Source organism: Syngnathus floridae, unplaced genomic scaffold (assembly GCF_059516105.1).
Source record: "Syngnathus floridae isolate MCC-2025c unplaced genomic scaffold, RoL_Sflo_1.0 HiC_scaffold_25, whole genome shotgun sequence".
Lineage (NCBI taxonomy): Eukaryota > Metazoa > Chordata > Actinopteri > Syngnathiformes > Syngnathidae > Syngnathus > Syngnathus floridae.
Window position 1 is genome coordinate 551,832 of NW_028284054.1, and position 10,807 is coordinate 562,638.

Sequence of the window (10,807 nt, forward strand, 5' to 3'; positions counted from 1 at the left end):
ACTGTTAGACATGAAATAGGAAGTGTTTAACATAAATGTTATGGCTACTCACCATTGTAGCTCGCTCCTGGTCAATGATACGAGCCTCTTCTTGCAGTGGAAAACTTGCAGCCAACAAACACCGTGGAACCTAAAGGAATGAAATTAAACATTAACATTTCGCCTCGACCAATTTTCACACGTACAACGCAACGCGGCTACACTTCTGCTATTACAAACGTAAATCTCCTTAAACACAATGAGTGTTACTTACCGTGTACGCTCTAGACGGTCCAGTTGCAAGCAGAAAATAAAGATATTTCTGTTGATAATCGTCGCTGCTCAGCGGCTCACGGCCATCGCGCCAACAGATTTGAATTTTGGCGGAGGTTCGGGCAATTACGTCATATCCGCGGCACATGACTGCGACGTAATACCCGCTTATCTGAAACGGCAGTTAAAAGTAGAGTTACATCAAGTTTTCTTGGAACCTAAACGAATGAAAGAAAACTATCATTTGGCCACAACCAAGATTCACAGATACAACACAACGTGCGGGGTTGAGGTTAAAGATTGAGTGAAGGGCCCTCGTTTTAAACTACTGTTTTGAAAAGGAGTGGAAACAAGTAAGACGTATTTAATTTATTTAATGGGAAGTAGTAAGACTTATTAAATTTATTTAATCTACTTTTCTTCCCAGGCAAAATGTGATGTGCTGCAATTCCAAATTTCCAAAGTGAATGAAGGAATGAAGTCCTTTAAATTATGATTTTGTATAAATACTAGGCATAAACACAAAATCGACGGCACAAAATGGGCAGACTTTACTTGTTTGAAAAGGACTGGTTACAAGACAGACTTTTTTAATTCATTTAATGGGAAGAAAACTTATTTAGTTTAATTGATCTATTTTTGTTCCCTGGCAAAATTCGATTTGCTGCAATTCCAAATTTCCAAAGTGAATGAAGGAAAGAAGTCGTTTAAATTATGATTTTGTTTAAATACTAGGCATAGACACAAAATCTACGGCACAAAATGGGCAGACTTTACTTGTTTGAAGAGGACTGGTTACAAGACAGACTTTTCTGATTTATTTAATGGGAAGAGGACTTATTTAGTTTATTTAATCTATTTTTGTTCCCTGGCAAAATTGGATTTGCTGAAATTGTATTTTGCCAAATCTTGACTTGAGACCTGATAGGAAGTATTAAACGCTTAGTTAAATCAATACAAGTTGGTAATAAGAGCGAGTAATGTTGGTTGAACCGATGAATGAAGGTTGAAAGCAATTTAAATTATGACTTTGTATAAATACTAGATATCAACAGAACATCTACTGCGCGAAATGGGCAGAGTTTACTTGTTTGAGAAGGAGTGGCTTATTCAAAACTAAGATTTATTTAATCGATTTGTTCCCAGGCAAAATTGGATGTGATGCAATTCCAAATTTCACCACATGATGGTGCCCAATTTTGACTTCATAGGACATATTAAACACTTAGCTTGTTATTATGTTCAAGGTAATCAGATTTGTTTATTATTCTAATGGCCTCTTCAAAACTATTCTGGATTACTACTTTGGATCTATTCTACATTACTTGGCAACAACATACTCTGTAACAGATTAGGCAGTATAATCATATATGTTAACTTGAGAGTGCCCACACTCAATCTACTTATCGTGATGTGTTAAATCAATTACTGTTAGACATTATTTGTCTGATAATCTACCAAATCTTTGAATTGAAGAATTTGTGATTTAATTAATAGCTTGTTGTTATGTTAAGGGTAATCGTACTTGTATATAATTCTAATGGCCTTCTTTTGAAAACTATTCTGAATTACAACTTTGGATCTTATATTACTTTGCAACAATCTACTCTGTGACAGATTAGGCAGTATAATCACATATGTTAACTTCAGTGCCCACACTGTATTTATTTATGGTTATTTGTTAAATCAAGTACTGTTAGACATGAAATAGGAAGTGTTTAACATAAATGTTATGGCTACTCACCATTGTAGCTCGCTCCTGGTCAATGATACGAGCCTCTTCTTGCAGTGGAAAACTTGCAGCCAACAAACACCGTGGAACCTAAAGGAATGAAATTAAACATTAACATTTCGCCTCGACCAATTTTCACACGTACAACGCAACGCGGCTACACTTCTGCTATTACAAACGTAAATCTCCTTAAACACAATGAGTGTTACTTACCGTGTACGCTCTAGACGGTCCAGTTGCAAGCAGAAAATAAAGATATTTCTGTTGATAATCGTCGCTGCTCAGCGGCTCACGGCCATCGCGCCAACAGATTTGAATTTTGGCGGAGGTTCGGGCAATTACGTCATATCCGCGGCACATGACTGCGACGTAATACCCGCTTATCTGAAACGGCAGTTAAAAGTAGAGTTACATCAAGTTTTCTTGGAACCTAAACGAATGAAAGAAAACTATCATTTGGCCACAACCAAGATTCACAGATACAACACAACGTGCGGGGTTGAGGTTAAAGATTGAGTGAAGGGCCCTCGTTTTAAACTACTGTTTTGAAAAGGAGTGGAAACAAGTAAGACGTATTTAATTTATTTAATGGGAAGTAGTAAGACTTATTAAATTTATTTAATCTACTTTTCTTCCCAGGCAAAATTTGATGTGCTGCAATTCCAAATTTCCAAAGTGAATGAAGGAATGAAGTCCTTTAAATTATGATTTTGTATAAATACTAGGCATAAACACAAAATCGACGGCACAAAATGGGCAGACTTTACTTGTTTGAAAAGGACTGGTTACGAGACAGACTTTTTTAATTCATTTAATGGGAAGAAAACGTATTTAGTTTAATTGATCTATTTTTGTTCCCTGGCAAAATTCGATTTGCTGCAATTCCAAATTTCCAAAGTGAATGAAGGAAAGAAGTCGTTTAAATTATGATTTTGTTTAAATACTAGGCATAGACACAAAATCTACGGCACAAAATGGGCAGACTTTACTTGTTTGAAGAGGACTGGTTACAAGACAGACTTTTCTGATTTATTTAATGGGAAGAGGACTTATTTAGTTTATTTAATCTATTTTTGTTCCCTGGCAAAATTGGATTTGCTGAAATTGTATTTTGCCAAATCTCGATTTGAGACCTGATAGGAAGTATTAAACGCTTAGTTAAATCAATACAAGTTGGTAATAAGAGCGAGTAATGTTGGTTGAACCGATGAATGAAGGTTGAAAGCAATTTAAATTATGACTTTGTATAAATACTAGATATTAACAGAACATCTACTGCGCAAAATGGGCAGAGTTTACTTGTTTGAGAAGGAGTGGCTTATTCAAAACTAAGATTTATTTAATCTGTTTGTTCCCAGGCAAAATTGGATGTGATGCAATTCCAAATCTATCTGAAACGGCAGTTAAAAGTAGAGTTACATAGTTTTCTTTTTTAATCAACACAATCATTTACAACCGTTGACCAGAAAGAATCGTCGAAATTCGACGTCCCCCACAAACGCCACGCTCACTCGCTTTTCAGGGCAACAAAAGTACTTCTTTTTAAAAACGATGAGTTGTACTTACCGTGTACGCTCTGGACGGTCCAGTTGCAAGCAGAAAATAAAAATATTTCTCTTGTTAGTCGTATGTTACCATCCGCTGTGTCTTTGTCAACATCGCCGCCATTTTCCTACTTCCTGCTGCGAGCCACGCCCACGGATTTAAATTTGGGCGGAAGCTCTTTCCATTGGCGTCGTTTTCGCGTATAGCAAATCCGATTGGTTGGGAAGGGGGCACGGTTATGCAGCCGAGGGGTCCTGTGATCGGTGGGATGTAAAGTAGGCGTCGACGTCACGTCCGCGTCACGTGACCACGACGTGGCAGACGATATAGCAACCGCTGTTTTGTTTAGTAGATTTACAGTTGTTATGCATTGGCATAATGGTGTGCACTCAAAATAGATTTAAATAAATTAAATATTTCTTCTGCCCACTCCCTTTTAAACAAGTTAACTCTGCCCACGTCCATTGACGTCTTGTCTGCGTCACGTGACCACGACGTAGCGACGTCATGTAGTAACCGCTGTTTTGATCAGTAGACTTACAGTTATTATGCGTTGACATAATGGCGCACTGGTTAGCATGGCCACCTCTTAAGCATGATGTTGCGGGTTCGACGCCTGATCAATGTTAGCATGGAGTGAGCTTAAGTGCATGGCGCTGAAGATTTGAATCTTTGAAATGCGCTGAGGTCTGACATATCAGGCAGAATGGTTTGCCATCACGTTCAACAAAAAATAGAAACTTTCCCACTCTGATTAAAACGTCCTGTGTTCATCTACGTATTTTCGTTTTGCTGTGCATCTTTTCCCTGCCATTTCAAGAGCCCAATTGACACTCATAGTTTAAAGAAATGTGTTTGCCCATCCTACTTTGTGGAATTTCACCACATGCGCTTTTGACCAAAATACCAAATTGAACTCAAGTGAAGCCAACACGCACAACCCCCCCCCCCCCCCCACACACACACACACACACACACACAAATGTTGATATGAACATAAAAGAGCCGCATGCGGTTCGGGAGTTGCGGCTTGGCCAAACCTGTACTATACAACTTTATTTGTATAAAATTTTCACAACAGCTGTCACACAAACAAAGCGGGAAAAACCGAAGACGTGCGTGTTCCGCCCACGCTGGATTTATTTGCACCTTTGAAAAGACACCGTATTGCCGCAGATGTGGCAAAGAGTACTTTTGGGCATCTGAGACGGAAGGATGTCCAAAGCATCACGTCACCTGCTCTGGTAGGCATGGTGGTGGGACGTTGAGGTCAACCGCTTTGGGGTTGGCTGAATCTTTGATCGCAGGATGCCACACACTTGAAGACAGAAGCAGAAAAGCAGAGCTAAATGCAAAATGTACTCACCGGTGACTCCAATTTTTTTCCCCCCTGAAGAAACAGCTGGACGGGTGGCCCCGGCTGGCCAGTGGGACTCTTGTTATTCTGACCCTTTTTAGTGCGCGTTTGGGGCAACAACCGTTTTTTGTGGCGCTCTCTTCTGGTTCAAAAGTGCCCTGCATGTGAATTTGCTTTTCCTGCCTTCTGATTGGATGAGCGCCGGTGTGACGCGGTGCCTCTGTCACCGTGGCGGGGGGTATACGTTGGCATCGGAGCGTCTGCCAACGTCTGAGACCGGCTGGCAGTGTATCGGAGGTGTCGAGTGCGGTGCCGCTGGAGCTCACTCACCAGCTGGTGTTAGGGCCACAGAATGAAGGCCAAGGAGAAGAATAGAAAGAGAAACAGAAACTTCTCCTCCAATTGTTTGATTTGTCTCTTCTGAGCTTCGATGAATTCTTTCAGCTCTTTGTTCCTCTAGGACGGACAAATGGAAAGTGGCATTCAAAAGCCAGTAAGCGTGCAAGTAAGTGCCGGGCTGGCTTTGGGCCCTTACCTGTTGCGCGCTGTGCAGCAGATCCATTCTCTCTTGGAGGATGCAAGCGTCGCGCTCCCTCAACTCGCACATCAGGGCTCGCTTCCATTGGTCCACGGCGCTCCTAAGCTCTTCTCTCTGATCCGCCGTCAGCACGTCATTCACGCCAGCGTGGCTGGCTTTTTCGCCGTCCGTGGCGGGGCAGTCCCGCTGCGGTAGCGCCTCGTACAACATGGCCTCCAGCTCCAGGATCCTCTGGGCCGCAATCCTCGTCCATCAGTGGTCCGGCGGGAGATTTGAGGGCGGCTTACCTTATGAGCCTGGTCCATGGAACACTTCCTGAAGTCCAACTCTTCATCCAGGTAGCCCTTCTGCTTGCAGAACATATCCTAGCACAGCTCAAGGTCAGAATTGTTGGGGCACATTGCCGGAGTTCCCCTTGGCTGATGTCGCGTGTCTGTCTACCTTCTCACTTTCAATGTCCAACATCTTCTGTTGAAGTGCTGACTTGGTCACTTTGATGTATTCTAACCACTGAGGAAAGGCTGCTGTCACATAAGCAGAATGCGAGAGCGTGCGTGGACGTGCGCGTTACCTTCTCGGCTAGGGTGAGAAGGGTCCTGGCGTGAATCACGACCACCTGCTCCTCGTTGGTGAGATTCTGCAAGAGCCCAAAGGCACAGCGTCAACAAGCTTCTTTCAGCGCAAAGCCTTCCAAAAGTCACATTTGAGCCGCCGAGTCTCGTGGAGTGCGAACATAAGGAGTTCGACATACACTTACGGCGTTATAGCCCAGGATGTCCAGCTTCTTCATCAGATCACTGATGACGATGTCCGGGGGAAAGGCGCAAGGAGCAATGTAAGGTGTTCTGGGACCTCGGGTTAAGGTTAGGGTTGCGAGGGACGCCTTACGTACGCTCACGCCCTCGGCCTCGCAGTAGATCTGCAAAGGGCTGAGGCCGTCTGGGAAACGGACTTGCAGAAACTTCAAGACGGGGGAGCGCCACTCCCTCTCCTGAAAGGCAGAGGCATGCATCCGTCCGTCCGTCCGTCCGTCCGTCCGTCCGTCCGTCCGTCCGTCACATCTCTGGCCTCAACACGCTTGTGCGAGTCTTCCCACCTCCAGCTCCAGGATGCGGAACTCAAGCAGTTCGTTTTGGTCTCGGATATCCTGGATGTGCTCTTTCAGACGCGCTTCTTCCGCCTCCATCCGCCTGACCTGAAAAGACAGTCAGACCTCATCTGCGGGGCTTCCCGACGGGTGTGACGCCAAGCGACTCCGCCCAGCGCCTTTCTTTCCGTCACCTTTTCGGCCAACTGCTGATTGCTCTGACGCAGCAGCTGCTTCTCCTCCACCCACTTGACATTCTAGAAGAGACAAACGCGTGGACAGCTTTGGAATGTTGTGTCATTTTCATCCACAAATTCTTTGGTTGACTGGAAAATGACATTTGCTTTTCTCCGCATTTTCCCAGCCACGTTCGGGGGGGGGGGGGGGGGGGGTTGGTCCAGTAATGCCAGACGAATGAGTGACTGAAGAATGTAGCTATTTTGTCTGAGAAAAAGGTGTGCTCATTGATGAGCTTACCTGTCCTTGTTGCTTCAGCGCTGACTCCAGATCTGCTACTCTGCTTTGATAGTGACCCATTTCTACCATCAGCTTTTCTCTGGTCTGAAAGGAGGAGGAGGGAGGCTCCTCCTCCTCCTTTCAGACCAGAGAACACCCGAGGCTGGGTGAGAACGGGGAGGCTGCGACCCGGCCGGGGGTTGCGGAAAGGGGCGCCACCTTGATCTCCTTCTCGGCGTCGTAGTCCCCTTCGCTGGTCTGGGCTAGCAGAGCGTAGGCTCGTTGCAGCGCTTGATATTCTTGCGTCAGCTGGCGGTAGCGAAGCTCCGCCTCTTCATGCACACACCAATGCAACACAGCACTAGTACCAGAATCAGTCAGACCGGCGACAAAGCACCCGCGACGCAAAGACGAGTCCGATTCCAGGCTGAAGAGGAATGTTTGGTGCCAATACGCTGGCAGAAATGGCGGGCTACCTCTTCGGGTTCCGTGTCGGGGGTTCTGTCGGTGTGAAAAGACAAGGACGATCCGTCCGAGTCCACCAACACGTCTTCGTCGTAGCCGTAAAATGTTTCGATGACCTGCGGGCGCGGAAGCAAACATCTCTCTGAACAAACTGAAGCGACACCTCACGATGAATCGACGAGAGGAACGATAGCGAGAAAAAGGCCATTTCATCTTGCGCAACACCAAGCAGCCGCAAACAAACAGACTCACCTTGCAGGACCTCACGCTTTGTTCCTCCTCAGAGATTCTCGACGTCGGTATCGTAGCAGCAAATCTCTCTCCTGTCGACACAAATAATCCGCCTTTGAGATTCTTTGGATGCAAAGGGAACGAATGGCTCCGGCGCAGAAACAAACGCGACTCACAATGACATTTCTGACATGAGCTCCTGTCTCCAGAGCCTGAAAAACACGTCACCGGCGATGATTGGAGGGACGCTCGTCTTTTCCAAAAGTGACAACTACAGGGTGTGTCAGGGTTTTCCAGATTATCTTTATCGTATCATTATGTTGCTTTGACTTTGACTGCAACCTGTAATAAATAATATTATTTATCCCTTATTTATCCCTATCGCTTATCCCTTCCTACACAAAGTCGTAAAACACCCCTTGCTATGTTTTGACTAGAGGTCAAGGGCTTCCTCTATTCAATCCACTCTTACACCCACCCTGTTTCTCTTAATTAAAATGCTCGTGCAGGAGCCGAGAGTCAGACTTCATTCGTACAACGGATGGACTCTCCACCTGCAGGTGTCCAAAAGAACTTACTTGTCTCCCGTGTGGTTCTTGCAAAATAAGTTGGAGCGAGCGCAACTCTAACAGGGTGCATTTTGCCACTAGCTGCCTACGGACAATGACGTCGCGCTCGCGGCTCATGGTTGACGGGCTGAGCAGCCGGGCAAGTCCGTCGTTTTCAGCGCACAGCGAGTGGCAAAGGCGCTGACAAAACGGGAGCTTTGAGCTGCTGAAAACGGCAAAACAAGTCTAAAGCGTGTTCAAACGCGTGCGCACAATGCTCCTGCTTGAAAGGTCGGAATTTAAGGGGCCAATTTTTTGGATGGCGGCCGCCGGCCAAGCTTTGGACGGAAAAGGTTTCCTGGCGACAGCGAGCGAGCGCGGCGCTGCCGTACGTGCACCGAGTCGCCTGCCTGAAGACCTTGGACAAGTCGTCGATGATGTGCCGCTGCTCCACAACTTGAAGGAACTCCATTTCACCGTCCTGCTGGCCGCAACCGCGGTCCAGGTCATTGAGCGAACTAGGCCTTCTCTGTGGAACACAAATGCAGTGGACTCTGTTGGCACGCCGCCGTTGTCCGCGTCGACTTACCAAGCTTGCCATCTCCTCGTTCTCCTGGGTGACAAAGCGCACTTTGTTTTCAAGGCGGCACAGCACCAGCGAGAGTTCTTCATTCTTCCTGCTCAGGCGTTTGTTTTTGTACAGGAGTGGCAGAAACTGGCTTTCTGTTTCTCTCAGTCGCTTTAGCTGCAAGCATGAAGTGCGGGATGTGAAAGACGCACAACACGCGGGCCAGAACGTATCCATTCCTTTTGCATCGGTTTGAACGGAATCGTGGCTTTGGCTCCCAATAAAAGACATCTACCAGGCAACCGACTCGCCGCGCCGCTCAACTAATAAGCAAGCGCAATGGGTGCCTCGCTGGATGGCGCGCATCAAACGTAGCGCAAACCTTCAAGCGTGCCGTCAATAAATTACCAGTTCATTGCGCTCTTCAGAAAGCAGGGCGTTTCGATCCTCCAGTTTCCTGATGACTGCGCTGAGCTCAGCGATTTTCAGATGAAACCGTCGCGTGTCCCGATCCTCCTGAGACTGAAAACGCCCCGCAACACACACACACAAGCACTCGTTCAAAGTTCAAAACTGTTTTTGTGCTACCTTCCTCCAGCAACGAACTAAGTCATGCGTACTGCAAGTGTGTGATGAGGTGGCTTACGCAATGAAGAGGATTGCTAGTAGCGGCGTTGACCCCACTTCCAGGGTAGTTTAGGCCCGCCCTTTGGGAATCCCTCAGGGCAGCGATCTGCTGCTCGGCAGCCTGAGTCTGCAGCTGAAGGCGGTGGACGTGGCCGGCCCCAGGGCTTCATCCAAAACACTAACCGCTCTGTCTTTCAGCTTGATCTCATCCGTCTGGATGTACAAACGGGGAGCGCTCAGGCAGGCGGGCAAACTCATTTGCCAGAATTGTGACAAAAACAAAGAGAGCAACCGGCCAATTTTTTTCTTGAATCGACTAGAACACCTTTGCTGTGACAAAAGCGAAGCGAGCAACCGGACATTTTCTTCTTGTGAAATAGAATAGAATAGAATGCCTTAGGTGTCATTGCACTGCAGGTATACAACGAAATTGGGAACATAGCCACGCACCGCGCATCTGATCAGTCCTACCAGTCGGCGGATCTCCCTCTCGCAGTCTCTCTTGGTTCGGCTCAGCTCCTCCCGATGCTGGTGATGAGCCGATCGGAGCTCGGCCGCTCGGGACTGCCAGGCCTGCTGGGCCGCTGCCAGGGCTTCTTCCGCGCTCCTGGTGGAGGCGACACCGCTCGGTCTCCCGACACCGCCGCGTCTCCTCCACCTCCGCCAGCAAAGCGCCCCCCCTCCTCACCTGAGCAGACATTGCGCCACACCGGGCCGTTGAGACCGCAACGGAGCGCCGCGACGCTTACTGGGGACAAGCTACACAATACGGTAGCGGCCGCATCGAAGCCCGACGTGGCGTGCGGATAGTCAGACACGGATAGAGCGGATCACCTTGTCCATGGAGCCGTCCCTCAGGCTGAGGACCAAGGCATTCAGTCGCTGGATCTCTCCATCTTTGATTTTGATCACTCTCATCAGCTCCATTTCATGCTGCCGCAGTAATGTCTCCCTGGTAATGGCTAACTCTTTCTGCTTCTCCTCATGGAGTTTGCTTTTGAGTTCCGTCATGGCGGCGGTGGCACGGTGGTGCTCCGCCCGCAGGTCCTGACTTCTCTCTCTCTCCAGACAGCTGACCTGACATGACTTAGACTTAGACTTAGACAAACTTTATTGTCATCTTGTCTGCACATGGTGCATACAAAACGAAATTCCATTGCATACGTCTTACAACAAAGTAGTGATATTGCAGTTGAATAGAAGTAACATATCCTATGAAAATATATATATATACATATACTATATATATATATATATATATATATATATATTAAAAATAAGTATAAAGTGCAGCAGTGATAATTATGCAATAGTGCAAGTAGGCAAAACAGTATTCAAGAGTGTGCAGAGGAATGCTAAACCATGTATTAAACTTCTATTTAAAGGGTTTATACAAGTTCA

General features: G+C 46.6%; 1 protein-coding gene across 2 annotated transcripts; it reads right to left on the reverse strand.

Moving 5' to 3' along the window:
• Positions 1 to 4,680: 4,680 nt before the first annotated feature.
• Positions 4,681 to 5,995, reverse strand: LOC148378823 (janus kinase and microtubule-interacting protein 3-like). Of its 2 annotated transcripts, XM_088367709.1 has the most exons (3): positions 5,866 to 5,897; positions 5,422 to 5,789; positions 4,681 to 5,342 (listed from the first exon to the last, which is right to left on the reverse strand). In XM_088367709.1, exons 2-3 carry the CDS (start codon positions 5,632 to 5,634, stop codon positions 5,226 to 5,228), a joined length of 330 nt encoding a protein of 109 aa, XP_088223835.1. In that variant the 5' UTR covers positions 5,635 to 5,789; positions 5,866 to 5,897; the 3' UTR covers positions 4,681 to 5,225. The 2 variants fall into 2 exon arrangements, with proteins under 2 accessions (XP_088223835.1, XP_088223833.1); XM_088367707.1 differs by having other exon boundaries at positions 5,422 to 5,995.
• Between the last annotated feature and the right edge of the window lie 4,812 nt (positions 5,996 to 10,807).

Coding starts and splice junctions, on each gene's coding strand:
- LOC148378823 (XM_088367707.1), bottom strand. CDS start 5,634: ATGTTGTACGAGGCGCTACCGCAGCGGGACTGCCCCGCCACGGACGGC. Junction 5,343..5,421: donor TGCTGCACAGCGCGCAACAG/GTAAGGGCCCAA, acceptor TGTCCGTCCTAG/AGGAACAAAGAGCTGAAAGA.